The 14886-nt window shown below is 37.9% G+C and overlaps 1 protein-coding gene across 5 annotated transcripts; it reads right to left on the reverse strand.

Moving 5' to 3' along the window:
- Positions 1-1816: 1816 nt before the first annotated feature.
- Positions 1817-13805, reverse strand: LOC147843299 (uncharacterized). Of its 5 annotated transcripts, none has more exons than XR_015492969.1 (3): positions 13638-13805; positions 11616-11871; positions 1817-2945 (listed from the first exon to the last, which is right to left on the reverse strand). XR_015492969.1 is itself a non-coding variant. In XM_087256344.1 (3 exons), the coding sequence occupies exons 1-3, from the start codon at positions 13735-13737 to the stop codon at positions 2921-2923; spliced, it is 333 nt and encodes a 110-aa protein (XP_087112470.1). In that variant the 5' UTR covers positions 13738-13805; the 3' UTR covers positions 1817-2920. The 5 variants fall into 5 exon arrangements, 2 of the variants coding, with proteins under 2 accessions (XP_087112470.1, XP_087112469.1); XM_087256344.1 differs by having other exon boundaries at positions 13686-13805; XM_087256343.1 differs by having other exon boundaries at positions 13671-13805.
- Positions 13806-14886: the final 1081 nt, after the last annotated feature.

Here is a 14886-nt window from a genome sequence, read left to right on the forward strand (position 1 = left end):
ATAACAACAACAACAATAATAATAATAATAACAACAACAATAATAAAAATAATAACAACAATATGAATAATAATAATAATAATAATAATAACAATAATAACAACAACAACTACAACAACAACAATAATAATAATAATAATAATAACAACTACAACAACAACAATAATAATAATAATAACAATAATAACAACAACAACAACAATAATAATAATTATAATAACAACAACAAAATAACAATAATAATAATAATAATAATAATAATAATAATAATTCCTTACATTTATGTTGTGCTTTTCTGGACACTCAAAGCACTTTTACACATTTTTAGGGAGGAGGGGGAGGGGATCTCTTCATGTTGTTGATGGCAAATTCTGATCCGGGGTTGCACCCCTACTTTTTTTAAAGGACATCCTGGGATTTTTAACAACCACAGAAAGTCAGGACCTTGGTTTAACTTCTCATCCGAAAGGCGGTGCCCACTGAGCAATATAGAGCGCCCATCAATATACTGGGGCGTTAGGACCCACACAGACCGCAGAATGAGTGTCCCCCTCATTAACATCACCTAGCAGCAACCTAGCTTTTCAATGTGGTCTCCCATCGAGGCGCAGCCCTGCTTAGCTTCAGTGGGCAACCATGTGAGAGTTGCAGAGAGCTAGCTGATAGCTTATAATAGGCAAATATATATGTAAATGCAGATGCATTATGAATGTATATATTTACACATACACTCACTGGCCATCCACAGGTTGGATGTGTTGTGTGTTCAGAGATGCTCTTCTGCAGACCTCAGTTTTAACGAGTGCTTATTTGGTTACTGTTGCCTTTTTATCAGCTGGAACCAGTCTGGACATTCTCCTCTGACCTCTGGCATCAACAAGGCACACAGAACTGCCGCTCACTGGATATTTTCTCCTTTTCAGACTATTCTCTGTAAACCCTAGAGATGGTTGTGCGTGGAAATCCCAGTAGATCAGCAGTTTCTGAAATACTCAGATCAGCCCGTCTGGCACCAACAACCATGCCACTAATGCTCACTTTGAACTGCAGCAGATCCTATTGACAATGTCTGCACGCCGAGTTGCAGCCGAGTGATTGGCTAATTATAAATTTGCATTACCAGCAGTTGGAGAGGTGTACCTAATAAAGTGGCCGGTTAGTGTATACGTAAATATATAATATTTAATTGAAAAAAAAATGAATAACTAAAAAAATAAACAAATAAATAAGAAATCACTATAAAAGAATCATGAAACAACTTATTTACAATTATATTAATGCTTTCATCTAAAACTTAAAAAATAAAAAATTTTGTTTAATTAACTAATTATAATAAAAAATAATAATCATAATTACATTAAATTATATTAAATCAAATAAAAATTAATTTAAATAAATAAAAAATAACAATTAAATAAAACAAAACAATTAAATTAAATTAAATAATTTTCTGTCCATTATATTATATTATTATTAATTACCTAATAAAGTGGCCGGTGAGTGTATACGTAAACATTTAATATATATAATAAAAGTTAAAGACAAAATTACAATATTTTTTACAACTAATTTTTAATAACCAGTTTATTTTGTCTTTTTAAAGATGACAGTATAAAATTTTACAAGTTCTTTTGCAAGATATTCAGCATAAAGTGCATTTTAAAGACATACTACATTACATATGTTAATTAGGCAAATCATTGGACAACAGTCATTTGTTCTGCAGCCAATCAACATTTTGTCTTAAGGAGGCTAATAATATCGACCTTAAAAGTTAAATAAAGCATGAAAAAACTGCTTATGCTCCAGCCATATATTTCTTTTTATTTTAGAATTAAATAACAGATCCTTGTTAGACATCATTTAAAACAGATCACTTCACTAGTAATATTAAAGCTTGCGACTATATATTCTGTAAAATAATATGCTTTAATATCTTCACAGAGAAACAAGACAGAATCAAAACAAGTGCTGTTGTTTGTTGGTGTTATTATTTGAGCTCGCTCCTAAATGAATAGTACATTATAGGACAAGTGGACAGAAAGACAAATAAAGTGATCCATGATGAACAGGAGTGTGTGTTTCCATAGTAACGCGTGATGAAAGCGAGTGTACCGTCATGTTAAACATGGTCAAGTTATTGACCCAGAAACATCTGTGGAGCAAACCCAGAGAAATGGGGCGCGACGGACCTGCTGGGCCTGTTGGATGTGACAGCGGGAAACCAGAGGAAAAATCAGACCCAATCAGAGACACGTGAACAAACACCATCCTTCAGTCCGGCAGCATTGAAGATGGAGGAAAACACTATCAGCTCGCTCCTCAACTCTACTTCAATACATTCATTCATTTGCCTACAGAAGGGTCGCCACAGCGGAATGAACCGCCAACTATTCCAGCACATGAAGGATGCCCTTTCAGCTGCAACCCAGTACTGGGAAGCACCCATACACTCTCATACACACATACACCACAGCCAATTTAGTTCATCAATTCCTCAATAGCGCATGTGTTTGGACCGTGGGGGAAATCGGAGCACCCGGAGGAAACCCACACCAACACAGGGAGAACATGCAAACTCCACACAGAAATGCCAAATGACCCAGCTGGGACTTGAATTAGTGACCTTCTTGCTGTGTGACCACAGTGCTGACCACTAAGCCACCGTGCCGCCCCATTATGCGAACAATAGCTAATAAATCTGTGAGTCAACATCAAATGCCTGCAGTGAAACGTGTGTGTGGATGTTTCTGTTATTTACAAGGCCATCATCATGCACAGCCACAATAAACTGTCTTTTATATGGCTGAACCACTGTATATACAGCAGATAGTGGTTACCATGGAGACGGGGAGACTGCGTGCCGCTGGTTCCTCCAGTATCGTCTGCTTTTCAGATGCAGCATGAGTCCGACAGCTCTTCAGGGACCAGTCAACTGTGCTATTCTGCAGTAACAGACAAACACACAGCATGCTCAGAGAAAAAAAACCCTGAATAGATGAAGTAAGCAGTACTTTACAGACTGATGCCCTATTAACCATACTGTTGTCTTCGAATTCTGCACACAGCATTCGTCATTCTGGTCAGTGAACTCCTGCCAATTTTAAATAAACCAAATAAACGATTGAAATCAAAACCAGATTAACAATTTCATTATATTTTAAATTAAAAATGAAATGAAATTATTTAATTTTCACGTGACAACACAATGTTCCTGTCAAATCCATAATTGAAATGAAGTTTCCGATTTAACCAGTTAAACTCTGCTGCTATTTAGGGATTTCCGCCTGGATTTTGCCTATCCAAATTTAAAAGCTTGCCAAACCCACATGCAGAGGTGTAAATGCAAAATTTCGCTGTCATTTTAAAGAAAACCCTTTGAATTGTCATAAAACACTATTGAAAGTGTTTAAAATATCTGTATATGTCGTCTGTGTTATAATAAACACCTAATAAAAGAGGCGCTTTTAGTATTTATTTTAATATAAACTCAAATTTGAAAGTGTACCTTTTAGGTTGTGTGTGTTCTAGCGTGCTGTGATTAATGTTGGTGGTTCCTGCACATGTCTGTAATCATAGGAAAACAGAAAAATGTCTCCACCATAATCTATGCAAAAGTTATTGTATTCCAACTGATGAGAGGTGCTGTACAAGCCACAGGAGCGATCATTGTTTCATATTTCACTATTCTTTTGTTTGATCAAACATAATTCACTGTGTTTGGAGCACGTCAGACATATAAAAGGATTACTTATGCACATCACCTCAAAAACAGAGGAGAATGGCCCTGAAGTGCACAGCATAAGGTAAGAGATGACAGCTGTCTGTGCTATCTGGGGCTGCTTATTGATCATAAATGTATTGATTTCACTTCTGCGCCATGGAAACATCGTGATTCATTCAGCAACTGTTTGATATGTGAATATAATTCAGTAAAAAGAATGCTAGAACTGTACTGTAGAGCACTGGTAAGAGCTTTCATTTAAGATATAACTTGTACATGTGTAGCCATATGAAATTGAACTAATGTTCAATACCCAGCTCGGGTATCCAAAATGCTGTGCATTTAAGTGTAAAAAACTTTTGTACAGTAGAAAAAAACCAAAGTGATGCACATGTGCATAAAATATAGATTCTACACTTTCAAATGAAACCACTTAAGGGGGTCTGGTGCAATGCTGGCCCTTTAAATCTGAAATCGAAAGTCGATGACGTGGAGTTCAACTGGTTAACATTTAATCTTCACAGCATGTCTGCGTCAAGACTGCTAATATTAAAATGAAAAGCCAAACTGAAAAATAAAAAGCAAACACAATGTTTGTTATTAATGTTCACGCTTTAATAGTGAAAATTCAAATTAAAATGTAAATTTAAGGTTTTCTTTTATTGACACCTTTTTATTTAAGTGTTCATTTTCAACTTCAACCTGTATGCAGAGCCTATGCTAATCAGTGGGAGGGGCATATTCAAGTGACGTTGAGTGTTTACACAGAAAGACAGTGCTCACTGAGCTGTATAGAGTCCACATCACTACACTGGGGCATTAGAACTCACACAGACCGCAGGTTGAGTGCCCCCTGCTGGCCTCACTAACACCACTTCCAGCAGCAACCCAGCTTTCCCATATGGTATCCCATCCAGGTACTGACCGAGTGCAGCCCTGCTTAGCTTCAATGGGCGACCATGTGAGAGTTGCAGAGAGCGAGCTGCTGGCTATATTTTGTGTGTCTTTTTGTTATGTTATATATTTATGTCTATATGTTTTAAATAAATTATTTTTGTCTCATTTTAGGCTATAGAAAAAATATATAATGAAAAAAAAATAAATGCAAGAGTCAGAGTATTTGAGAATCTTTTTCGGCAGTTCTTCTCATTCAGTGTTCTGGAGAAAAGGACTGGGACACTGACTGCTCCTCATTTATATGCTAAAGAGATTAATAAGGAGCGTTTTTTTAAGACCGAGATCAGAAACCACTCGGCTGTGCATAATTTCAAGACCACTTGCCTTCCATAGATTTCACATCTGGAAGAGAGGTGCACATTATATGCTCTGAACCACATTCTTATGCACATTTGAGAAATTATTTTGCATTAAATACACTGTAGGATGAATTTTAGTCAACATTTTATAAAGGAGTCCCTGGTTTAATCTCAGACTATACTATAAATATTACTGACAGATACAATAGTCTCCACAATAGTCTCACAACGTTCCCAAAGTAGACCCACAACAGTCCATCTTTGCACATAACTGAGTAAATGAGGAACGCCGCTGAGGCCAGCATGTAAACACTGATAGGTTTCTTTCAGAAGCTGCGCTTACAGGAAGTCATCAGTATCTGTGACGGCTGGCAGAGAACAGCATTAAACCAAGGCAGCGAGAACATGAGCTTGTGAATTATGAATCCTGAAGGTTAATGAAAAGTGTGGCTTCTTTCCGCCCCATCATTAATAAGACACACGGCCTGAGGAAAACAGCAGATACAGGACCCGAGTGAAGAATCTAACACTCACACTCCATACTTCCTACTAATGTGGTTTAAAGTAACTGCTTACTGTAATTAAATTATTGATCTAATGAAAAGTAAAGAACGGGATTAATGTTCGCTTTCATGCAATTACAGTTGCATGAAATATTTGCATCATATAGTGTAAATAAATTAGCCTGTATGTGTAAATCAATTAAGAGGTGTAGTGTAATTTGATTGATGTTTGTTATTCAGTGTAAGTACATTTTGCTGAATAATTATACTTTCCCAGTAAAGATGATTACATTTGTTAGACAATTGCACATGCATTAGAAACTATGAATTAATGCGAGTGTATATGAAATACGATGTCTGCTATTGGAAAGTGTCATGCTTTATACATTGTAATTAAATTTGAAGAATTATATACATTTATTTTTATAAATCACGTTATCTGTTTTACAAATTAACTAACAAACTTAATCACTTAATGCTCTATTTAAAATAATTTTGTTTTCCATTAAAATGCATATATATATATATATATATATATATATATATATATATATATATATATATATATATATATATATATATATATATATATATATATATGTCACCGACTCGGTCCCAGTCATTCCCCTCGCTGGCCAGCAGAGGTCATCATCACCGAACTTCTAAACCAGTACATCATCCACTTACACTGACAGCATGCACACCTGTAGCTCATCCAGCTAATGACACACTCACACATATAAGCAGCACACACACACACACACACACACGCTCAGTCATTGCTCAGTCATGTTCTGCCCTGGCTAACACTACAGAGCGTTCCTCATCCGCTTCCCCGTTGTGATCTTGCTTCGTTTACTGACCCAGTCCTGCCTGCCGCCTGCCTTGAACTCTAGCCTACTTACCGACTCTGATCCTCGCCGCCTGCTTACCAACTCTGATACTAGACGCCTGCCTCTGACCCATGCCTTCATACTCATCCTGTTTACCTGCCGTCAGCCCAACGATGATATACTACTGTGTTTGATGTGAGTTTACACAAGCACAACATCTGTGTGCTATTTGTTATTAAACTGTTTAATAAAAATACTGCAAATGGATCCCTCCGTGTCAGCCACTTCGTTTTATATATATATATATATATATAAGGGCGAGGCAGTGGCTCAGCAAGTAGTACTGTCACCTCACTGCAAGAAGGTCGCTGGTTCGAGCCTCGGCTCAGTTGGCGTTTCTGTGTGAAGTTTGCATGTTCTCCCTGCATTCGCGTGGGTTTCCTCCGGGTGCTCCGGTTTCCCCCACAGTCCAAAGACATGCGGTACAGGTGAATTATGTATGCTAAATTGGCCGTAGTGTAAGTGTGAATGTGTGTGGATGTTTCCCAGAGATGGGTTGCAGCTGGAAGGGCATCCGCTGATTAAAAAATTGCTGGATAAGTTGGCGGTTCATTCCGCTGTGGCGACCACGGATTAATAAAGGGATTAAGCCGACAAGAAAATGAATGAATATATAATTTATTTATTTATTTATTTATTTTTAAATAAAGCTACAAGCTCATTTTTGACTTACATGAAAATAATCTCTATTGACTGTGTTGAGATGTATTGACATTTTTAGAAGTGCTGAGCGCATTAATTATATTCCTTATTGAGTAACTAAATTAATTTGTATACATTGTAATTAGAAAAGCAATATAAGCACACTTTTAATGATGCAACTCTTAATTAATTACTTTGAAGTAGCTTACCAAACACTGCTTAATAATATTGCAATAAAAAAATCAATGAATCAATACAAACATGAAACAGAGTAATTTGCCAGCCTTAATTTAGCCATTTATAATTTTAACAGCTGAACATACTGAAGCAGATCTGGTTCTTCCGTCTCAGGTCAGATATGCAATTCTGGGCTCGTTTGGCCTCTCATTATTAATTAAACACACTGAACTTGTTTCTCATCAGTAATGTTGCCAAGTGTGTTGTGAGATTACCTGCAGGTCATTTAAACTGCTTAACAATGGCTCTGCTCCAAACCCTGGCCACCTGCCCTCAATACTGCTGTCTACAAACATAGTAAGCTGCCTTTTAAGAAGACTTTGTGATGGTCATGGAAAATAATTTGTTTTAATCAAACTACAGGCGTCATTATACATTATACAAACAGCGTCGTCATGGTGGCTCAGTGGTTAGCACTGTGGCCGCACAGCAAGAAGGTTGCTGGTTTGAGTCTCTGCTGGGTCAGTTGCCGTTTCTGTGTGGAGTTTGCGTGTTCTCTCCGTGTTTGCGTGGGTTTCCTCCAGGTGCTCCGGTTTCCCCCACAGTCCAAATACATGCGCTATAGGGGAATTGATTAACTAAATTTGCTGTAGTGTGAGTGTGAATCTGAGAGTGTATAGATGTTTTCCAGTACTGGGTTGCAGCTGGAAGAGCATCCGCTGTGTAAGACATATGCTGGAATAGTTGGCAGTTCATTCCACTGTGGTGATAATTTCATTATAATATGCATTATAATAATTAATATCATTATAATTATTTAACTCCCTCCTTTTGTGCATCAATTATTAAACAAACAAAGCAGAGGGAGATTTTAGTGTTTGTAATAATTCTTGCTACATTTCAGAGCAAACTCGATGCATCTTAAATTGCTTCTTACATACTGCAGACAGCTGCTATGATTCAGAACGGATCTGAGAGTTGAAGAGTTGAAGATTTAATGCTTGAGAAGGTAAAAGGGGTTCAGTGGGATGGAAATAAAGCAGCCAAACTCAGGGTCAGGTGAACACGAGTGACCAGGAGAACACAATCACACACACTGCCTTTCCTCCTTATCCAGGGAATCGCTCCAGGATCTGGCAGAGTATATGAGCTATACTCATCCAATGGGAATGGTAATATTATTCTAACTGGCAAAGAAAATACGCATGCTCTCCATCACTGGATTTGGCATTGGGATGTGCAACTCAGAAGCACAATAAAAAGATATAATGGACAAACTCGGTGTTAGAGAAAAGTACATTACAGTTGCACCAAAAATAAATCATACTCTCTCCGTGCTGCTCCAAACTTGTATTTTGTCTGTTAAACTTGAGGTTGGAGGGAAAAAAAAGCATGCAAAAGTATAATAAAAGACAGCCCACACAACTTATGTGCCACTTTCTTCTCCAGCCACACAATAGATTTGTGCCAAGAATACAGAATTCAGAATATTCCCAGTTATTTTCTGAAAATCTTCTCCTCTGTTGTAGCATCGATATGAGATTTTTGATTGATACCCATAATTGATAACTCTTGATATGGCTGATATATTCATTGTCCTTTGGCTTAGTCTTTGATTTATCAGAGGTCACCACAGCAGAATGAACCGCCAACTATTCCGGCATAAGTTTTTCGCAGCTGATGCCCAACCAGCTGCAACCTAGTATTGGGAAACACCCATACACTACGACCAATTTAGTTGATCAATTCCCTTATAGGGCGAAGCAGTGGCGCAGTAAGTAGTGCTGTCGTCTCACAGCAAGAAGGTCGCTGGGTCGAGCCTCGGCTCAGTTGGTGTTTCTGTGTGGAGTTTGCATGTTCTCCCTGCTCTCCCTGTTCTCCGGGTGCTCTGGTTTCCACCACAGTCCAAAGACATTCGGTACAGGTGAATTGGGTAGGCTAAATTGTCCGTAGTGTATGAGTGAGTGTGTGAATGTGTGTGGATGTTTCCCAGAGATGGGTTGCGGCTGGAAGGGCATCCGCTGATTAAAAACTTGCTGGATAAGTTGGCGGTTCATTCCGCTGTGGCGACCCCAGATTAATAAAGGGATTAAGCCGACAAGAAAATGAATTCCCCTATAGCGCATGTGTTTGGACTGTGGGGGAAACCGGAGCACCCAGAGGAAACCCACACCAACACAGGGAGAGCATGCAAACTCCACACAGGAATGCCAAGTTGCCCAGCCAGGACTCGAACCTGCGACCATCTTGCTGTGATGCCACAGTGCTTACCACTGAGCCACGGCGCCAGAAAAATATTCTGCATGATTACAAAAGCAAAATGGACAAATACATAAGTGGAAAACAGAATTCATTTTAAAAGCTTAACTTCAGAAATGTTTGAACTGCTATCTTATCTTCGTTATTAAACTATTATTGTCTATGTTTTATATAACTAGAATCTACTGCCTACCAAAGAAATAAAAAAATGCAATAATAAACCAAGTCACTGAACATTAAACAAAACCAAAATAACCAACACAATCTCACGCCCATTCGTAACTTTTTGATTCAGTGGCTAATTCGTATGAATTCAAATGGTCTAATTTGTACAATTTAGTACGATATTCTCATCAACCAATGGCGGTTGGGTTTAGGGGTGAGGTTGGGTGCCACACCTCCTTTTTAAAATTGTACATTTTTGTCAGCACCAGTGGTGTAGTGGTTAGTGCATTGACATATGCACTCTAGTGTTCACGGAGACCACTAGTTCGATTCCCACCTCGCGGTCCTATGCCGATCCTTTCCTTCTCTCTGCTCCCCATGCATTCCTGACAATGTTCTCTACTATCCAATAAAGGTAAAAGCCCCAAAAAATCAATAACAAATTTTTTTTTTTTTACATTTTCGTCCGAGTGAACTTGAAAGAATTAAACTGACAAAACGTAAAATGCTTACGTTGCCTCTGGAGATCAGGCTGACAGTAAAATCCACTTCAGATTGTCCATTGTTATTTTAGACAACATTAAAAAAGGCAGCTCCCTCTAATAGTGCACTATTAAGGCTATATGGGTCGAATTTAAAAACAGCCATTGACTTACTCAAAACACAAAATGCATTGCATTTGTAATGTAATATGCATTTATCATGGACATGGGGGGGGGGGGGTCTCGCCACTCCACCACCGGTGTGCAGCATCCACATGGATGATCCGACGGCAGCCACAAGGCAAAGCACTCAACACACACCAGCTATAAGTGGAGTGGAGACACAGTGATAGAGCCAATTCAGTGGATGGAGGTGATTGGGAGGCCATGATGGGTAATTTGGATCTTTATGAGAAGTGTCATGGGATTTTTAATAACCACAGAGAGTCAGGACCTCGCTTTAATGTCTTATCTGAAAGGCAGCGCTCACTGACAGTATAGAGTCCCCTTCACTATTCTGGGGCATTAGGACCCACACAGACCACAGATTGAGCGCCCCCTGCTGGCCTTACTAACACCACTTCCAACAGCAACATAGTTTTTCCATGTGGTCTCCCATCCAGACACTGATCAGACTCAGCCCTGCTTAGCTTCAGTGAGTAACCGCTCTTGGGCTGCAGGGTGATATGACTGTGACCACAATAATCAATGTGCAATATTCAGCATCAATCAAGAGATTAAAGTCAGGTTTTAATACGTTGCTTAAACAAATGTAAAAACTTTTGCATCGGTGTATATATGCACAGCAAGGTTTTACAGGCACCAATATACTTCCGCTAAGAGGTTAATGTGACTATTTTCAAAGTTATTTAGTTTCTTTTACAGCATCAATGTTGAAATGTTATTAAAGTATAATCAGTTATAGATTTAGGCATTCATTTAGTTGTTCAAAGCGTAAAATGAGATGGAAAATGCGCCATCAGGAGCAGCAGCTGAGTGCAGAAACTACCTTGAAAATGCTTTGGTGAAAGAAATTATATATTAAATTTAATGCAGTGCTTCTTGTCTGGCCTGAGACCCACATTATATTGTACCTCAGTCAGGCAGAGAAGATCATTGACTTTAAAGAAATCAAATCCTAAACATGGCGGGTTTGTTATGGGATGACAGATCACCGGAAGCAATTGAGCTGGCTTAATGGAAATTAAAAGTCTCTGTGTGTGTGTGTGTGTGTGTGTGTGTGTATACCATATTGCGTGGCACTAAACAATTCAGTTGTGCATTTCTCAGTGTTTGATTAGAGTCTGCCTACAGGATCTGCCTGGAATCATGAGAATATTGTTTGATGATGTTATCCAACACCTTTCCAGACCCTTCAGCCCACGGACCACCCACTGTTCACTTAATGACCTCTAATGCACAGCATACAAAACCAGCAGCTCGAGCATGACTGAATCTGAATGAGAGACTCAATTTAAAAGTCACGTTTAAAATGAAATAAATAAAATACTTACGACATTAAAACAATGATAACATGATGCCAAAAATTTATAGTGACTCCAGGAGGATGCCTCCATAAATACACCAAGTTGGCATTGATCATTTTTGGCACCGGAGTAACTTGAGAGGGATGAATCCTCTTGTCGGTGGTCCACAGAGATCCTCCTGTCGCCTGCAGACAGAGTGGGTTTGGGTTGTTGGTAGGAACCGAGCAGACCTTCATCATCCTGGACAGAAGCAGCACCTCAGCACACCTCCAGATGCTCCAGGCTGAGAAACACATCAGAAAACATTAGCAAGATGCACAAAGCTATTAGACTGAATCAGAGAATCGTGCTGACCATCAAATCATCATCAGTGCAAGTCAGCATCAGTCAGTCATGATGATGACAGCAAAACAATGTTTACTTGTAATAATACATCACACAATCATATTGCACTACTTGCTTTTAACCTCATATGCATCCCTTGCACAGAATATTTCACAATAAGGTGAAAGTACTTGTATAGTCCGTTTTAGTGTATAGCTAAGCATTTATATGTATATGTATAGGTTTAAAATAACACTTACATCCAGTGTTGTGTTTATGTTGATGAATATGATTATTGATGTAGCACCGTGGTCCTACAAGACGTGTAGCTTTGTGCGTACGCAATGTTTTAGTATGACTTCAACGCAGGTCTTTGTACATGAGGGCCCTGCTGTTTTACACCAAGTCAGAAACTCCATCACACCCCTATCTAAAGGGATCATGCACACACATGTATTGAAATTAAAATAAAGCTAAACTTATTTGGTCGAATAATAATTGTCTCGACTATTAGCATCCTGCAATGACTCAAATCACTGATTAATAAAGTCATCTGGAATGGCAAAGAAAGCCTTCTTGCAGGACTCCCAGAGTTCATCAAGATCCTTTGGATTCATCTTCAATGCCTCCTCCTTCATGCTCAATAATGTTGATTTCAGGTGACTGGGCTGGCCAATCCTGGAGCAGCTTGACCTTCTCTGCTTTCAGGAGCTTTGATATGGAGGCTGAAGTATGAGCAGGAGCGCTATCCTGCTGGAGAATTGTCCCTCTCCTGTGGTTTGTAATGTAATGGGCAGCACATATGTCCTGATATCTCAGGCTGTTGATGTTGATTATCCACTCTGCAGATCTCTCGCACGCCCCCCATACTGAATGTAACCCCAAACCATGATTTCTCCTTCACCAAACTTGACTGATTTCTGTGAGAATCTTGGTCCATGTTGTTTCCAGCAGGTCTTGTGCAGTATTGGTGATGATTGGGATGCAGATCAACAGATGATTCAGCAGAGAAATCCACCTTCTGCATCTTTTACACATCATCAACTAGAAGTCGAGTTATTATCTGCTGCTCTTACAACTGAGATCGACGACAAGACCTTTTTTATATCCTTAATGTTTTCATGTAATGTATAATTCTCTATAATAATAATAATAATAATAATAATAATAATAATTTAATAATACTAATAATACTACTATCACTAATAATAATAATATAATATTAATAATAATAATAATAATTTAATAGTAATGTTAATAATAATAAATTTAATAATAATAATAATAATAATAATAATAATAATAATAATAATAATAATAATTTAATAATACTAATAATAATAATTTAATAATACTAATAATACTACTATTACAAATAATATAATAATAATAATAATAATAATAATAATAATAATAATTTAATAGTAATGTTAATAATAATAATTTAATAGTAATATTAATAATATTATCGTTAATAATAATAATAATAATAATAATAATAACAACAACAATAAGAATAAATTTAATATAAAATAATAATATCATATAATAAAAATAATAATTGCATCACTAAATTAGGTGAAATATTAAATTGGTAAAATACTGCAATGGCAATTGAGAAATCTGCAGGTTTCACACTAATTATTTTTAATTAGTGAACTAACGATGCTTCACCATAATGTACTACATTTAATCTACATATATATAAATATAATCTAGAATAACCCTTCAGAATGGCTGAAGTTCATCCCCATTCACTTGCATCAGCTTTACTCGTGCTGCTGATGACTCTTCTTCTTGTTAATCCGTCGTCCTTCTCCTCCATCGTTCAGTGCGGATGGTAAACTCGACTGCTGCCATCCTGAAAGACTTGCAGCTCCTCTGGGGCTTGACCTGATTGGAGGAAAAGGAAATGACATCGTTAGACAGGGGTTGAAGCAAGAGAAAGAAAACGGCAGAGAGCAAACAAGAGAGGAAAACGCAGCACATCTTTAATTAAGCTAAAGACATTCATTTCACCTCAGAGCATCCAAAACATTCATTAAAATCAATTTCGAGTTGATTTGACTTATTTTAAGTCTGCATGAATCAAAATGTGCGGTGTTTATTTTACTAGCACACATTAGTCTTAAAATGAACGACTAATCTGATGCATGTCGTAACACTTTACTTGAAAGGGCGTTAATAACGCCGTCATGAAATCTATATAGTCACGAGATTATATGTAAATGAGCTTTTATGCATGCATTAAGTCAAAGTCATTTGCTCAGTTATCATGACATTCATTCAATCATTTTCCTTCAGATTAGTCCCTTTATTTACCACAGCGGAATGAACCACCAACTTATCCAGCATATGTTTTATGCAGCGGATGCCCTTCCAGCTGCAACCCTGGTAAACAAGTTTGCTATGAGTTTACTATAACACTATTAACCAAGGCTGTGCAATTAATAGAAATTCAATTGTGATTTTGGCCTCCATGATTATGAAAAACAATAATCAGGATAAAACAGTGCAATACCAAGGAAAACACAAATGGTAAAACAAGCATGAAGCGGTGTTGTACACATGCACACGGTGCAGTTAGACAGAAGGAGCGTCTAATATGCATGATAATGCCACAGGGCCCATGAATAAGAAGAAGTGTCCTTGTGCAATGTCATTCCTCTTGGCTCGGGCCTCCGCCAGCCGTCACACGCAGACAAACTCAGTGGTAGGAGGAAGAGAAGACTTTTCTGCAAGATTCCCGGCAGCACGTCTTAAAACAGTGTGCTGGAAGCCGCCGGTGGCTAAAGCAGATCCAAGACAAAGTGCTGTGGAGAGGAGGAGCAGAATTATTCATGATACACACCAGCTTTTCTCAGTATCTGTAAGAAGAGTCAAACTCACCGGCGTTTTGTTCAGCTGTTTGGGTCTTGGACGCCTTACAAAAAGGATTTATTTACTTCGATTTCTACTTCGAATACTGTAAATG

The sequence above is a fragment of the Danio rerio genome, chromosome 6, assembly GCF_052040795.2.
Source record: "Danio rerio strain M-AB ecotype USA chromosome 6, GRCz13ab, whole genome shotgun sequence".
Classification (NCBI taxonomy): domain Eukaryota; kingdom Metazoa; phylum Chordata; class Actinopteri; order Cypriniformes; family Danionidae; genus Danio; species Danio rerio.

Coding starts and splice junctions, on each gene's coding strand:
- LOC147843299 (XM_087256343.1), bottom strand. CDS start 13,737: ATGGAGGAGAAGGACGACGGATTAACAAGAAGAAGAGTCATCAGCAGC. Junction 11,872..13,670: donor CACGAGTAAAGCTGATGCAA/GTGAATGGGGAT, acceptor TGTGTTTCTCAG/CCTGGAGCATCTGGAGGTGT. Junction 2,946..11,615: donor GTTATCATTGTTTTAATGTC/GTAAGTATTTTA, acceptor CTGTTACTGCAG/AATAGCACAGTTGACTGGTC.